The sequence below is a fragment of the Doryrhamphus excisus genome, linkage group LG18 (assembly GCF_037039965.1).
Source record: "Doryrhamphus excisus strain RoL-2023G ecotype Guam linkage group LG18, RoL_Dexc_Guam_v1.1, whole genome shotgun sequence".
NCBI classification, from domain to species: domain Eukaryota; kingdom Metazoa; phylum Chordata; class Actinopteri; order Syngnathiformes; family Syngnathidae; genus Doryrhamphus; species Doryrhamphus excisus.
Genome location: NC_136374.1, coordinates 15,086,121 through 15,102,369, shown reverse-complemented (window position 1 = coordinate 15,102,369; position 16,249 = coordinate 15,086,121). Strand labels below are relative to the sequence as shown.

Genomic DNA, 16,249 nt, shown 5'->3' with positions numbered 1-16,249 from the left:
TGAGACTTCACAGCCAAAACTGATTGTGTTTGTGTTTAGGAGTTGGACATGAACCCAAAGCTTTACAGCCTCTACTACATGATCCATGTATGTAAGAACTATAGCCACACACTCACAGTACTCAATGACATCATCCTAACTTTTGACATGACATGTGTTCTTCCAGAGGTACAGTCATGCCTCCGAGGACCTGAGTGGCAACCTTACAGTGCTGGTTCCGACTCGACAAGCCATAAGGAACATGAGCTCTGTTGATAATTGGTTCTGGACCAGCCGACACCGTCTACCTCACTTCCTTCGGTGGGGTGACTGGCACTCTCACGGCTACCCAAACGCTCCCATTCTCTGACTACTTCCTGTTTCTCTTGCTGACTTCAGGGCTCATTTCCTGCAAGGAATCTACTCAGTAGAAGACATGGGGGGAATGTTGGGCCAAAAGCTTGCCTCCTTGAACTCACCCACACAATGGGAGATCAGGAATAGTAGCAAGGTATTATTGTATTTTCTCACTTTTTGGACCTGATCTACTACAGATTTGCATGTATAAAAACTAGAGCTGTCCAAAATAGCACTTAATGCTAAGTAATTTATAGCATTAATTATTGAAACACACAGTCTCAGAAAGTCTGCTGCTCTTTTATAATGTTATTCTGACCTGAACACATCGACAGCAGTGCAATTCCAATTCTATTATATGTTTCTCCTACTCACAAAGGTCAAAATTACATGGTATCTTTGAACACAACCCCTCATGGCTTGATTTAAATTTTCAGTTCATTTGGAGTCGTTAATACATATAGTTACCATATGTAATTGACAGTAAAATGTGAAGAGTTCACACATATTTGGTGATTAATCATGATTATTTAATTAAAAAATGGATTAACCTGATTTTAAAAATGTAATAATTTGATTGTCCTATTAAAAACAGTTGCAAACTTGATAACGAGCACAAAGATTATGTACTAATTGTTGTTGTAGGGAATTCTCATTGGAAACGCCTCCATCATCGCCCACAACCTGCCTGCAATCAATGGCTACATCCACATCATCGACCGGGTAGGTGGACCTGATTGCATGTGACCATGTTCTCGTTGCAACAGCACATGATACCCGCTGAAACACAAAGATAACCCCCTGCGGCAATAACGGTAGTAGCACTGAAACTGACATTTTATTGTTTTGTGTTTATAATTTATAGCGGTATTGTTCAGTTTCATTCACCATTTTACAGTTTGGAAGGGTAAATCATCTACATGAACGTGATAGTTACTGACACAGTCTAAGATGCCAGTGGATTCAGCAAAGAAGATGAAGGCTACACGGCAAACGAAGGACATCTTTATTGTTTTTGGTTATCTTGGTTTAGGTACCCCCATAGCTGTAGTTGGTACCTAACAAGAGGTTGTAAAAAAGTGATACATTGCTGTAGTCATCTGAACTTTCTCTCTTTTCAGATTCTGCTACCTTCCCGATCTGGCCTCCCACCCGAGCCTCCCACCCTGATGGCCTTCTTGAGCTCCTCCCCCGGCTTCAGTCTTTTCCGACAGTATGCTCTGGTGAGAAAAGTATCAGAATACATGCCAATCGCAGGGCGGCCATCTTAATTTACTCAAGTCGCAACTCTCTCAGATGTACAACCTGTCAGAGGATTTGAACACGACAGATTTCACCCTGCTGCTGCCAACAGACACGGCCATCCGCCAGTACCTCAGTGAGACTAACTCCACCCACCTGGTAGGTCCAAACCTTCACACGGCGTCCTGTGATTCAGAAGTTCGACAGTATAGTTGTATGGTATTGTGCCCAAATTCTACACTTGTGTGTCATTATACGATCGTCAGAACTGGATTGAAAATTAAAGTGGAAAAACTAAATCAAAGGCTGATTGATCTGTGAATTTCAACACAATTCCTAATGTGTCCGTCTTTATGTCCAGGACCATGATGTGGTCAAATACCACCTCATTGTCAATGAGCTGCTCTTCCCAGACCGACTATTCGATGGGATACTAAAGAGCACCATCCTGGGTGGTGACTATCAGGTCCAGTTCCACCTGAACAATAACAACCAGGTAACAAAACTGCATTGTACCAACTTCCCCACTAGGTAGAGCCCTTTTTATGTAAGTGCTGTATCTGCAGTATAATTGTGCATGACATCCATGATATTTTTGTGTGATCTGATTATGTGATGATATTTACTCACCTGCTCATTCCACTTCTTCAGACAATGGTGAATGATGTCCCGCTGGACGGCACTTTCACAGAGACGCAGTATGGCGTCATCTTGGTCCTCCCTCAAGTCCTCAAAATCCGTCGAAACAGATGCAGTCAAGAGGTCACGCTGCAAGTCAATGTAGGGATACAGGAAGTACACAGGATACAAGTATACAGGATACAGGAAGTATTTCCTTGCACATTCCGAAAACATGTTAATTGGAGACTCCAAATTGTCCATACGTATGAATGTGAGTGTGAATGGTTGTTTGTCTATATGTGCCCTGTGATTGGCTGGCCACCAGTCCAGGGTGTACTCTGGCTTTCGGCCAAAGTCAGCTGGGATAGGCTCCGGCATACTCTGCGACTCTAGTGAGAGTAGAATATGGATGGATTACTTCTGTGTATTTCTAGTCTATTTATATGTTTTTATCCTTTTGTTGCACATTATTAGGGACGGTGTACAGCATGTGATGGACCTCCTCGCTGTCTGTACAGATACAAGCCAGTAAGTCAGTGTAAATGTTCAGTCATGTTGTGTCTTCTTTTGGTTCCTACCATTTTTCCAATGTGCACCACTTCAGATTAAAACCCAGTTTCCGGAGAATATGAAACCCAACTGTCGGTACAGGAAACGGATCGGCTCCAGGCGAAAGTCGGTGCCAGGCTGTATCATCAAATGTCTTCAGGTCACCGAGGTAACCATCTCACACTGTCACATAACCACGTGCCAACACTGACACAATAATCTCTCCTGAAGCATCACACCTGTTGCTCCGGGTACTACGGCGCTGAGTGCTACAAATGTCCCGGAGATGTAGGCAGCTGGTGCTCCAATCACGGGGCGTGTCAGGACGGTCTCCTTGGCAACGGGGAGTGCCGTTGCTACGAGGGTTTCCATGGCACTGCATGTGAGGACTGCGAGCCAGGACGTTATGGCGTCAACTGCTCTTCCAGTGAGAAACACGCATGGGAGTTGTAGTCATACACTGAACATTTTCTGATAAGGTACACAAACATACAGTAGTTACTATGGAACTAATGAAGTGGTTAGTGAGGAACTAATGAGGAACTAATGACTAGCGGTTAGGGTTAGTTGGGTTCGTTCCTCATTAACAATTGTAATTTTGTGTACCTTACTGAAAAGTGTTACCAATATTAGGTAGACAAACATCCTGGATTTACAAAGATAATATTGTTCACTTTTAATTGAAACTGGCAATGAAGTATTCATTTAACAATTATTATGATTATTATTGCTACTATTGCTACATTTGAAGGTCAAAACATTAAAACACAAATATTTTAGCTCTAAGTATGATCCAGTATCGTTGTAGGCCACCGAAAACTACAAGTACAGTGTGTGGTGGCCAGAAAGCTAACAGAATGCTAAAGCTAAAGCGGATTTACCAGACTTGTTGGTTCCTAAAGCTACAAATGAGTGCTGTCAGTTGTGTAAAAACAACTAGAGTGTGAGGTAAGCTGATTGTTAAAAAAAAAGAATATTCCAGGCCATTAATGATGGATTTTGCATGCGCGTATTGCAGAGTGTGCATGTGACCACGGAAAGTGTGACGATGGTTTGGCGGGAAGAGGCAAGTGCGATTGTCACAAAGGCTGGAAGGGAGCTTCCTGTTCCATAGGTATGCCCGTACACACACACACATTCTCACACAGAGTCAGCATCTTCTGTAACCTGACATCACCTGTGTGTGTGTGTGTGTGTGTCAGAGATCAAGGACGACGCCTGTGGAGGAGTGTGTGACGAGAACGCCAAGTAGGTTCTATTGATGTATCAGTACGCTGTTATTCTTGAACTCACCTTGCTTGGTGGGGCACATTTTTTATACATGCAAATATATAAAAATCTAATATTCTGAACTAATTCATAACAAAGTAATTGTAGGACTGATTTGTTATTACATTGCATATTGTGGTGTATTACAGCTGCATCACTGGGCCGCAGGGGACCGCTGCAGCCTGCGTGTGTGTCGCCGGCTACGAAGGCAATGGCACCTTCTGCAAAGGTAACAGTCACACTCCAAGACACACTCTTCTTCTTTTTCTACTTCTGCTCCACGCTGCATGGATGTGACATGATCACTGTGTGTCTCTCTCAGAGGTGGACGTGTGCAGCAGGTCTAACGGGGGTTGCTCGCGGTTTGCCACCTGTTCTACAGTCTCAGCCGGGGAGCGCACCTGCACCTGCAAGGAGGGCTACACGGGTGACGGGGTGGTCTGCCTGGGTAAATGCTTTGCACCACTTTGTCTGATTGACATGTACACACACACACACACACACACACAGAACACGTCTCAACGGTTTGTGTGTGTGTGTGTGTGTGTGTGTGTGTACTCAGAGGTCGACGGTTGTCTGATCAACAATGGAGGCTGCCACAAGTCAGCGGAGTGCATCAGGACAGGCCCCAACACTGTGAGAGCACACTCAGCCACAACTTTACAATCAATGAATTCATCAATGAGGGGTTGGACAAAGTTTAGCAGTTTTGAAGATTCTAAATCGTCCTGAATGTTCAAATACTACTTTGTCAAATATACTGTATGTTGTGTTGAATGAAGTCTCTAAATGGTCGTCAGTGGTTACCAAAAAAGCTAAAGGGTTTCTTCTTGCTGCTTTCCAGGTGGCCTGCAGGTGTCAAGTGGGATTCCAAGGATCCGGCAGGTTCTGTTATCCAGTCAATCCTTGCAAGACCGTACGTCTGCTGTTTATTGACCAGTTGAACAGTTTAATTTGCTTATGTGGAAATGATTATTCAAACATAGTTAATTGTGATTAATCAAAGAAGGAAACTGTCAAATTGCTATCAGTGATAAATGCTGACACTTTTAAGTCACGCAGCCAGAAACATCAACTGAATTCATAGGTGAAGTCCTGTCATTTACCATTAATAAAATGCATGTGCAGAACAATGGCGGCTGCAGCAAACATGCTCGCTGTGACTACTTGGGTCTGGGTCAGAGGAACTGCTCCTGTCACAGAGGGCACGTGGGAGATGGCTTCGATTGCCGTGGAAACACCTACTCTGTGAGTGGCACGACTTCCGATCAAACACCACCACTCCCCCATCCTGCCATCATCATAATATTTTTCTCCAACAGGAGGTGCTCCGAAATCCAGATAATTCCGTCTTCCGTCAATTGCTCTCAGTGAGTTATCTTCTGTTTCTACCTTCAAAGTGCACATAGTTTGACTTTTTGTTGTTTTCTTGTTTTCAGAAGTCAGACACTCGAAGTCTTTATGGCAGTGGACCGTTCACCCTCTTTGTCCCTGTCGTCAACAACACCTATTCCTCTGTGTGTATAACAACTTTGTATGTCATTGAAATGATGACTGACACCGTTAATGCCTGTGTATGTGTGTCACCATGTAGATTGACGAATGGCAGGCATCCGGTCGTCTAAATGATATGATTCGTTATCACATTGTTTCATGTGAGACTCTGACTTTCAATGACCTCCAAACCACGGAGCGTGCCATCTCCACATCGGGACACGAACTGCACTTCAGCTTCCAACAGGTCAGGAATATACTCACACACACACACAGACACAAAGATGGTGCTGACATGACACCATAGAAAATGTTATTACTGCAAATAGGTGCAACTGAAATGGCAATAAATGTCAAAAGGACAGGATAGTTGTGTGTTTGTTAAGATGGGCTTCTCTCCCAGTCTTGCCCAATCTTTGGTGCGGGATTTAAAAAAAAAAAAATTATGAGACTTTAGCTGGGCTGCGTAGCGGTCGAGTAGTTAGCGCGCAGACCTCACAGCTAGGAGACCAGGGTTCAATTCCACCCTCGGCCATCTCTGTGCGGAGTTTGCGTGTTGCCCCCGTGCATGCGTGGGTTTTCTCCGGGTACTCCGGTTTCCTCCCACATTCCAAAAACATGCTAGGTTAATTGGCGACTCCTAATTGTTCATAGGTATGAATGTGAGTGTGAATAAAACAGCTGGGATAGGCTCCAGCAACCCCCTGCGACCCTCGTGAGGAAAAGCGGAAGAAAATGAATGAATGAATGAGACTTTAGCTCTTTTTATTGGACTTGTTTTTTGTGATGCCACTAGAGAATACAGTATTACCAGTGATGGTAAAGAGAAATTGTATGATGATAGCCATAGAACCAGAGATGATGAGAGAGTTGTCAATGGAGGGAATGCTATGATGGATCAAAATGACCTGAATCTGTGTGTGTCTCTGCAGGGCTCGGTGTGGATCAACAACAGTACCAGGATCGTAACTAGTGACTACACCACATCAAACGGAGTCATCCACTACATAGACACTCTACTGACGCCATACAAGCTGCAGGGCAAGGGTCGCCTGGAGCAGGTGGGCTGCATTTGTTAACATGCTATTCATTCAATTGCTAATGAGGAACATTGATGTGACGTGTCCGTCTCTTTTTATATAGATGAACTTGACTGCGGCAGCTCACTTTTATGGCTACAGCGCCTTCTACAAGCTAATGGAGGTTAAACACACACTTTTTTATATCCGGCTATCTTTCATGCATCCATCATCTGGGGCCTCATCTATAAAGTGTACACAGTTTCCCCACATCAAGTATGGAACAACAACTTCAGAATGTGCGCACCGCTACGCCATCTTTGTAGTTGGAGATATGACAAAAAGGCTACGCACATTTGAAGCTGCTATATTTTAGGTCTGAATATTTTTGTCCGTACGCACATTTGAGGTTTCTGGTATATGCAGACTTCTAGTCAGATTTCCACGCACAGTTTTATAGATGAGGCACCTGGCCATTATGCATTCATCTAGTATCCATCCATCAGCCGTACATCATTTATCCATCCAATCTATGTTATGCATCTATGTATCTCTGTACATTCATCACCTGTCAATTATACATCCATATTGGATACATCCATCCTTTATGCTTCCAACCATCTATTCGTTTATCATTCGTAGTTTTAATTATTATGCATTCCTTCCATAGATTATCCACTCATTCATGAAAGCATCCATTCATTCATCCAGCCATCCATCCACCCCCCTCTATCTGGCCATGCATACACTTTTACAGTTGAAGTTACCCATGACAGTCATTGATGTCTCTTTGTCAACACTGGGCTGTGTGATCAATGTGCAGAGTTCAGGATTGCTCCCGATGCTCCAGTCGTCCATCCACCAGCCCTTCACCATGTTCTGGCCCACAGACCAGGCCCTCAAATCCCTGCCGCCCGAAAGGCAGCGCTGGCTCTCCAGTCCGGACAACCAAGAGCAGCTGGCTGCCACCATCAAAGCCCACATTATACGTAATTCCAAGGTGGGAAGCATTCATTCATGGATATACCTTATTTATTGAATGGCTTTCTTCTTCAGTACATCTGGAAATATGAACTAATTTTGTCTATCTAATTTGATAGACACGTCATCCTTTCAACAGTGACCTCTGTTGATCACTGATGGAATTGCAGTGAATCCAGAATGTCCTCTAGGATGCCATAATGCTCACATTCCAATCACGCTTTATCCCCTGTGTGTGTGTGTGTAGGTTCTGGATGTCAGTCGGCCGGGTACAAACACGTGGTTCCGCACCATGCATGGATCAAAAATCAAGTACACCTGTGACAAGGCTCTGGTGGTGAGAACACACACTCACGCACACACACACACACACACTTCAGTAGTCTGTTGCTATAGCAACCACTGTTGTCTGGCCTTGCCATGATGATGGTATTTTGAACAGTAAAATTCTAAAGCCTTATTATTCTGCTTTTCTTTTAGTCTGATTGACAAAACCTTTTTTTGGAAACTGTTTGTGTATGTGTGCTGATTCAGGGGGACATACTGATCAATGAAAATGCCGCCAGATTAGTGGAGCGCTACTTGACCTTCAAAGAAGGCGTGGCCTACGGCATCGACCAGTTACTGGAGCCGCCTGGCTTGGGAGCGTACTGCAACAGCATTGAGAACAGAACCACTTATGTCAGTGGCACCAATACAATCATTTCTATTCCATGTGTGCATGCACAATTGAAATAGATTTACATGAAATACATTGTTTGTTCCTTTATCAGCGCTCAGTAACTCCTTTGTGTCTCCAAATGCCTCAGGGACGCTGTGGTCGCTGCCTCTCCCCTCCACCTTGCCCCATCAGACATGAGTACACAGTAAGACTTTCCACTTAGCTCCAAACTAACGACTTAAAACGCTGATAAAGTGAACACAGTTGGTGCTGTTTCACAGGGACAGGTAGACAGTTGCGTGAGACCTCGTGCCAGGTATTCGCTGGGTTACTTGCGCTGGTCAGGTGACCTGGACGCAATGGGAAGAATCGGCTGTAAGAGAATATGTAAGTTTCCCACTTGGGTCCAGAAGTGCTGCAAAAACCACTACGGCCCAGACTGTCAAGGTAAGAAGCTTTTGTGCACACAGATTAGATTGTAGTTGTATCTTTAAGGATGATTGTTGAAATGTTAATATAAGTCAAAGATGAATATAATATTCATGTGTGCATTACTGTTATGAGACGACTTTAAAAAATATTATACCATCCCACATTTAAGATAAGGTGTTTCTATTTTCTTAGGCCACACAGTCCATTATTACTCGAAAACAGATCTTACAAGTCAAACATTCTACTTTATACAGATATTAAATATGTTGAACAATCATCAAATGCTCACTTGTCCACTCTCAGTGTGTCCAGGTGGCGTGGAGTCACCTTGTGGCAGGCATGGGGCTTGCGATGACGGCATGAGTGGTTCAGGAAGGTGTAACTGTCTGTCGAGCTTCCAAGGAACGGCATGTGAAATGTGTACGGCAGGACGTTATGGTCCTAACTGCACAGGTTGGTGGTGTTCGTCCCAAAATTATGCAACAAACATGTCTGATACCTACACTGAAACAGTGTATGTCTGCACATAACAATAACAATACTTTTTCTGGCTTTTCTTATATAGTAATAAATGTGTATGCATGTCGTTTGCTTAATATAGAAATAAATCTAACCTATATTCTGCTCCCCAGAAGGAAGAAATTAAATGCTTGAATTCTACCAACACTGCTGCTACTTTTTATTTAAATTTTAAAAGCACATTGCTTTAAATAGCATATTTAATAGCATGATGGGTAACCAGACTCAGAAGCATATTTTTTTCAGAAGATTAAAAAACTGAAATTACAGAGTCTGACGACACGAACGCGGATAGTTCCATCGCTGTTGCTGAGGTATCGGGTAGTCACTCTCCTCAGCCTCCTTGGGAAAGTCTATTCCAGGGTGTGACCATTAGTCGAACCTCGGCTACAGGAGCTGCAATGTGGTCTTCATCCTGGTCGCGGAACACGCTCTACACCCTTGCAACGGTCGAGCCTCGTTGGCCTCCGCCAAGGCTGCCCTGTGTCACTGATTCTGTTCTAGTCACAGCCAAGGCATCAGTGGATTCTAGTTTGGGGGCCTTAGGTGCTCTTCTCTGCTATTTGCAGACGTTGTCGTCCTGATAGCCTCATCAGATTTTGACCTTCAGCGTTTACTGGGGCGGTTTGCAGCTGAGTGTAAAGCTTCTGGGATGAGACTCAGCACCTCCAAATCCGAGGCCATGGTTCTGAGTTGTAAAAGGGTGTATTTCACCCTCCGGGTTGGGAATGAGGTCTTGGCCCAGGTGGAGGAGTTCAAGTATCTTGGGGTCTTATTTACGAGCGAGGGAAGGTTGGAGCGTGAGGTCAATAGGCAGATAGGCTCAGCATTTGCAGCAATGCCATCCCTTTACAGGACTGGTGAAGAGAGAACTGAGCTGGAAGGCGAAGCTCTCAATTTACCGGGCGATCTTCGTGTATTCTCACCCTCACTAATGGTCATGAACTTTGGGTCCTGACCGAAAGAACGAAATAGCGTATCTTTCCTTCAAGGCGCCAGAAAGAGGCATTTTTGTTCCTTTAATAATAAGCTGCACCCTGCGGGTGAGGAATGTTAATGGCGAATGTTGGGGTGTTGCATGTTTTGCTTTTTTTCACAGGATTATTCACAACAAAATCATCATCTCACGACCTATTGTGGGTGTATTTTCATTACAAAGAATTATCACAACAGGCTGAGATTCCCATTCCAATTTTTTGAGGCCATTGTGTCTAAATTGCCCACCCAATCACAATGCAGCTTAGATCCTTGCCCCTGTGAGCGCTACAGCAGGCTGTCACCATAGCAACGCTGCACACTCACCATCACACACCTAGTTGTGCTGTGCAGACGTCATGCAGTTGCCACCTCCAGTTGCTAAATGCTCGCTAATCAGCACCTTGTCCGTACAATGGAACTGTATTGCTGCCGAAATAATGAATGGAAAAGCAGTTTAGCTTTGTATAAGTATCTAAGATGTATTACCTTTGTATATAGAGTACATTAGTAATAACTATGTACATCACCACTTTCCAGTCCACTGGGTTAGGCTCCAGTTTTCCTTAATAGGATACACGGTACAAAAAATGAAGGAATGAATGAGAAGTTAACTTAATGTGTGTTTGTCTGTGTGTCAGCCTGTGACTGTGGGAATCAGGGATCATGTGACGACGGCATTGAAGGATCTGGCCAGTGTGTGTGTACGCCGGGCTGGAAGGGTGACCGCTGTCAGATTGACTTAGGTGAGTGTTGCTTACGATGCAATTACAATTAGTAATGGGTGTAACTGCTACTGTAGAATAGCTAGACTGTACAGTGTACAGGTCTGGCAAAGAGGACCGTTGTGATGATGATCTTACAACCGAGGCTAATGAGTGCTGTATGTGCATGTGTGCAGGCTCCATCCCGGAGGAGTGTCGGCAGTGCCACCCTCGGGCTGACTGCTTGCCGGGTGTGGGATGTCTGTGTAAATCCGGTTTTCAGGGAAACGGCACCTTCTGTAGTGCTGAGCCACGTGAGTGTTCTGCATTTTTTTTACGTCTTTGTTAGCTAATCCATGTTTTTTGTTTGGAGAGCATCCGAACTAGAGAATTTAACATGAAATACTGGGATCCGAATAGTCTGAGAGAGTGAAGCTAGAATTTTTACGGTTTATGACACAATGACACAATTGGTTGGGCTGGGGGAGGGGCATCTTGCTACCTTGGCCTCAGATGGCTTCAATTGTATTATGCTGCTACCAAGTGGTAGCTTTTGTTGCATATTCATGTGAGTATGTGTGTTTTGGTAGCACTAAGACCCCCAAAGAGGTGATAGTGAGTCTCATGGGGGGCATGTGGGCCAGTGCCTCTCCAGAACCAGCAGATGGCACCATTTCTATGAAGTATGATTCCGTATTTATAAAAGGAATTTTGTTCATTACAACATAGAAAACATGTTTACGATCTTCTGAATACATTTAACATGATTAAAGCCTGCCAGACATGACGTAACACCTATTTACCTTTACACTTGTATTACCCAGTATAGTAGACAAAATATAAGAATCATTCTCGTATGTGTTGGGGTTCAGAATTGAGTTTTAGCGTGGCTGGGTTATGGCCGCAACAATGTTAGGGATTATTGTGCCTGAGAAAATATAAATATAAAATATAATAAAATAAAAATATAATAATATATGGAATAAATATATAATAAATAAATATAATATAAGTCTTTATGTATTTATTTATTCATTAGGGACAATGCATACTGATGAACATCTGCAAGCAATACAAATGTAAATATGCCAGATTATAGCACCACTGCTGTTGTTCCCGACGACCACGTCTGGTGCTTGTGTGTCTCACCGAACATTACAGTAACATTACTGATACCACCAGTGTGGAATACTACACATAGTCACAACAGCTAAGAATGCTTCTTGTAAATACCTTGTATATTTATTTTAGTTTATTCAGCCTAGTCATTCTTATGCTTGACAATGCTTAATTTGGGCAAAAGAAATACATAATATTTGCTTAAATATGCATTTTTAAAAACTAATAATAGGTAGTATTCAAACATGAAACAGCATGATTTATCGATGTATTTTTGAAAACCCATGAAAGAGCGAAGCTGCAAAATCCGTAGCACAAAGTAGCATAGTATAACTGTATATGATGAATTAGACAAATCAGAGAAAGATTTATTTTTGCTCCACTTCCCACACTGGAGAAGTGGCAAGTAAGCAATAAGCAGCAGGCTAGGCTCCAGCGCCTCATGAGAAGATAGCTCATTTTACCTCCTGTTAACAGGAAGTGATGACAGATTTATTAAAAACTTTGCAGCTCCAGATCTCTGCTCCGAGTATAACGGCGGCTGTCACCAGGAAGCAGACTGCAACCAGACGGCGCTGCAGGTCAACTGCACCTGTCGCAGCGGTTACCAAGGCGATGGGTTGTCCTGCGAGCCCATTAACAGGTGACCTGGCATTCATGGTTCATTTGTTTTGGTTTTTGCAAGATCAGATATAACAACCTGAGATGTATCCGTCTGTCTTCCAGATGTGTGGCGGAGACAAACGGCGGCTGCAGTGACTTTGCTTCCTGCAAGTTCACAGGTCCGGTGAGTAAACACTTTGTCGGGTAATTTATGTTTAATTCCTATTTCACGCGTTTATTTAACATCCAGTATCCACACCGTGGTCTCCTGCTTTCAAAGTGATTGCGCTGACTGTGTCCCTGCAGAACGAGCGCGAGTGTGAGTGCTCCCCGGGTTACGTGGGTAACGGAATACAGTGTCTGGAGAAAGTGGTGCCACCTGTTGACCGCTGCCTGGAAGACAATGGAGGGTGTGATGGCGTGGCCTCCTGCAAGGACTTGCATTATCATGGTAACACCTCCGCTACGTCTTTTACGGTTGTGACAAACATTTTATAGAAAACAGAGCTTTATATCCTTCAAATATTTTTTTAAAATTATTAGTTACCATAGTATGATCTGCTAATCATGGCTACTGCCTGTTACCATGGTAACAGTACCTTTATATACCTATTGTATATGCATGCTCTTCACCACCTTAACACCTTAACACATCTGTTTCCATAGAAACATATATACACAAGAATACTGTATTCAGGAAACAGAACAGTCTGTATGTTACCATGGTAACACATCTACCCTGACTGCCATTACCACTGTTACTGTCATGACTGTAATTACCATGGCAACAAATCTGTACCGGGCCAGGAATTTATAGTGATGTAGCAGAGTAACCATGGTAACCCGGCGGATTGAGTCCATCTTGTAACGGTGATACTCAGAAAAATCATCCTGTTGCTATGGTAACTGATGACTCTGCAGCAGACAGTGGTCATGTGATACGTGATGCTTAGAGCAGCGCGTTAATACTCATGTCGCTTTTCCACTGAAGTACCGGCTCGGTTAAGCCCTACTCGATGCTGTTTTGGGGGTCCCTTTTAGACATTACAGTCATAATGAGACACGCTAACAATGGAGGCGAACAATAGTCTGTATTTACGTAAAGGCCAGGGTAAGGACACTGAGGGCAGGGAGAAAACAAAAAGTGGAGACTGTGGAGTACAGTCCAATCTGCTTACCAATGTGGTCTTATTACTAAAAAAGTGGTTGGCTGTTTTTGTCAACATAAAATTTTGAAACCGGGTCCGTGTGTAGTATTGTCAACGTCCTTGTTATTGCTAAACAGCAGTAGAGCTAGTGTCTAGTTCCACAGCATTAAACAGTATTAACCTGGATTCTACCACAGAAACTATTCTTAAGAGGATACAATATCATATGAAAACAGACTTATGCTTCTGGCTAATATTATACGTAAATGTGCAGGGAATGGTTTGTGGTTTAATTTATTTCGGACATCCATATGATTACATTGAATTCTGCTGTGTATGTTACAATGCACAGTTCCGAGCAGGAAGAAGCGGAGTTTATTTAATCCGACACCATCTCCATAGCCCATCAATTTCTAAAACATATACATACACAGTTATATTCATTTTCATTCATTCATTCATTCGAGAGGCGGGGTACACCCTGGACTGGTGGCCAGCCAATCACAGGGCACATATAGACAAACAACCATTCACACTCACATTCATACATATGGACAATTTGGAGTCGCTAATTAACCTAGCATGTTTTTGGAATGTGGGAGGAAACCGGAGTACCCGGAGAAAACCCACGCATGCATGGGGAGAACATGCAAACTCCACACAGAGATGGCCGAGGTGGGAATTGAACTCAGGTCTCCTAGCTGTGAGGTCTGCGCGCTAACCACTATATCGCCATGCAGCCCCACAGTTATATTTGTATTAAAAAAATGTTTTTTCCTTTTTCTCTTTTTTATTTTCTGTTCTCCCCGTTGATATGTGGATCCACATCCTGCCATCTTTGATGTTGTACTGTTACTATGCTAGAATTTAGATTAGTGTCCTTGAATGTAGATTCCTCATTTTAGTACTTAGTTGAGCAAGCCCTTGCACGATGACATTCTCCCATTATCCGTATTGTTATAGTAATATTATCCTAACTATATGTCCAGATTGTTGATGTATTTGACACCTAGCTTGGACCTCCATTTAGCTAGATGTAGATTTTACCATTAGTACTCCAAATTTCTGTATCTTTCCCTGCTGCTGGTTAGTTTCAGCATCGACATCAAAAGGACCCACTGTTTAATGCTGCAGACCTAGCGTAAGCTACTGTTAGCTGCTCAATCAACGAGCGACCTGATGTAAAAGCATCAATAGCAGGTAGAGCCGCTACAACCCAGCCAGGTACTGTGCGGTGGAAAAGGGGGCAATAGGTCATGATTGGTTAAATTGCTAATGTGTTTCGCTGCTGTGGTCCAGCCAACACAGCGGGAGTGTTCCATCTGCGCTCTCCAGACGGGAAATACAAGATGAACTTCAGTCAGGCGGATGCCGCTTGCCAGGCTGAGGGCGCCATGCTGGCCAACCTCAAACAGCTGGGTGATGCACAGCAGGTATACCGGCCCACAGTGTGGTTTCCATGGCGACACAGACACTTCAATACACCCGACACAACTTCCATTACAGCTGGAACAGCTGTTTCTAGAATAGAGTTCAATGATTTTATTGTGGTTGTTTTATTTAGCTAGATTTGAGAGTGAAAATATTCGAAACGTCTCTCAGTACGGCGCAGTAGAAATAGTGCCGGTGTACTTAATGAAGTGGCTGATCGTTTAGACTTCGGAATGGAATTGCTGCTGTTTTTCCAGCTGGGAATGCATCTGTGTGTGGCCGGCTGGATGGAAGGAGGAAAAGTGGGATACCCGACACGCTTCCCCACCGTGAAGTGTGGCGACAACCATGTGGGTGTGGTCCTCTACAAAGAACCTGTCGACCAGCAAAGCCAGTATGATGCCTACTGCTACAGACTCAGAGGTAGCATGCCGTTAAAAGATGCTCCTTGTTGTTCAGGCAGTGGCGTGTTTCGATAATGTTCACGATGTGCAGATGTGACCTGCACGTGTCCTGCTGGCTACGTGGGAGATGGCAGCTTCTGTAATGGCGTCCTGACTGACGTCCTGGCAGCTCATAGCAACTTCTCTATATTCTACAAGGTTGAGCTTCTTCAACAGTCAATGTTGAGAGGATCTTCAAGTCTTGACTTTGTTTTTTTTTTTTTTTGCAGTTCTTGTTGGACTACAGCGAATTTTCTGGAGAAGGCAAACGACTTGTTGAGTTTTTATCTCACAGGAAGTCAGATGTAACGTTATTTGTTCCACATGACGCTGGCTTCAGCCCCAGCCAGGTAACCTGTACTTTTGACTCACTTAATAGTGCTCAGAAAATGTTTTTCTTCCCAAAGTGGGTCAACATAAAACAAGATATTGGCCACAAATGGCCCTTGGAATGGACTTAGGAGACCCCTGGCTTAGGACCCCTGTGTTTGTGTTCTTAAAGCATTGTATTCATCACGATAGGACTGTCGTTGATGTTTCTCCCCTAATCCAAGCAGGCTTCCTTAGGACAGCTCTAGTTGAAGAGAGGTGGTGCATAATTTTAAGTATTTATACAAAATCAAGCATGCCACAACCTAAAATTGTTTATTCTTTTGGGATGCAAAACGACTGTCATTAAGATACAGTGGAGCGAGCCAACGAC

General features: G+C 43.6%; 1 protein-coding gene across 1 annotated transcript in view; it reads left to right on the top strand.

Moving 5' to 3' along the window:
• The window catches only part of stab1 (stabilin 1), a 34,113-nt gene that overhangs the window by 12,666 nt on the left and 5,198 nt on the right, over positions 1-16,249 (top strand). Inside the window, exons 28-65 of the mRNA XM_078798479.1 lie at positions 40-87; positions 167-300; positions 379-490; positions 982-1,059; positions 1,458-1,559; positions 1,633-1,737; positions 1,940-2,074; positions 2,230-2,358; positions 2,674-2,727; positions 2,804-2,917; positions 2,980-3,175; positions 3,767-3,862; positions 3,951-3,996; positions 4,167-4,246; positions 4,340-4,465; positions 4,580-4,653; positions 4,862-4,933; positions 5,146-5,265; positions 5,340-5,387; positions 5,457-5,534; positions 5,612-5,758; positions 6,444-6,572; positions 6,655-6,714; positions 7,354-7,530; positions 7,759-7,848; positions 8,046-8,192; positions 8,321-8,377; positions 8,454-8,619; positions 8,908-9,057; positions 10,740-10,844; positions 11,000-11,116; positions 12,432-12,564; positions 12,648-12,708; positions 12,831-12,975; positions 14,972-15,105; positions 15,361-15,526; positions 15,599-15,705; positions 15,777-15,896. Of these exons, the coding sequence (XP_078654605.1) occupies positions 40-87; positions 167-300; positions 379-490; positions 982-1,059; positions 1,458-1,559; positions 1,633-1,737; positions 1,940-2,074; positions 2,230-2,358; positions 2,674-2,727; positions 2,804-2,917; positions 2,980-3,175; positions 3,767-3,862; positions 3,951-3,996; positions 4,167-4,246; positions 4,340-4,465; positions 4,580-4,653; positions 4,862-4,933; positions 5,146-5,265; positions 5,340-5,387; positions 5,457-5,534; positions 5,612-5,758; positions 6,444-6,572; positions 6,655-6,714; positions 7,354-7,530; positions 7,759-7,848; positions 8,046-8,192; positions 8,321-8,377; positions 8,454-8,619; positions 8,908-9,057; positions 10,740-10,844; positions 11,000-11,116; positions 12,432-12,564; positions 12,648-12,708; positions 12,831-12,975; positions 14,972-15,105; positions 15,361-15,526; positions 15,599-15,705; positions 15,777-15,896 (4,158 nt within the window). The remainder of the gene's footprint in view (positions 1-39; positions 88-166; positions 301-378; positions 491-981; positions 1,060-1,457; positions 1,560-1,632; positions 1,738-1,939; positions 2,075-2,229; positions 2,359-2,673; positions 2,728-2,803; positions 2,918-2,979; positions 3,176-3,766; positions 3,863-3,950; positions 3,997-4,166; positions 4,247-4,339; positions 4,466-4,579; positions 4,654-4,861; positions 4,934-5,145; positions 5,266-5,339; positions 5,388-5,456; positions 5,535-5,611; positions 5,759-6,443; positions 6,573-6,654; positions 6,715-7,353; positions 7,531-7,758; positions 7,849-8,045; positions 8,193-8,320; positions 8,378-8,453; positions 8,620-8,907; positions 9,058-10,739; positions 10,845-10,999; positions 11,117-12,431; positions 12,565-12,647; positions 12,709-12,830; positions 12,976-14,971; positions 15,106-15,360; positions 15,527-15,598; positions 15,706-15,776; positions 15,897-16,249) is intronic.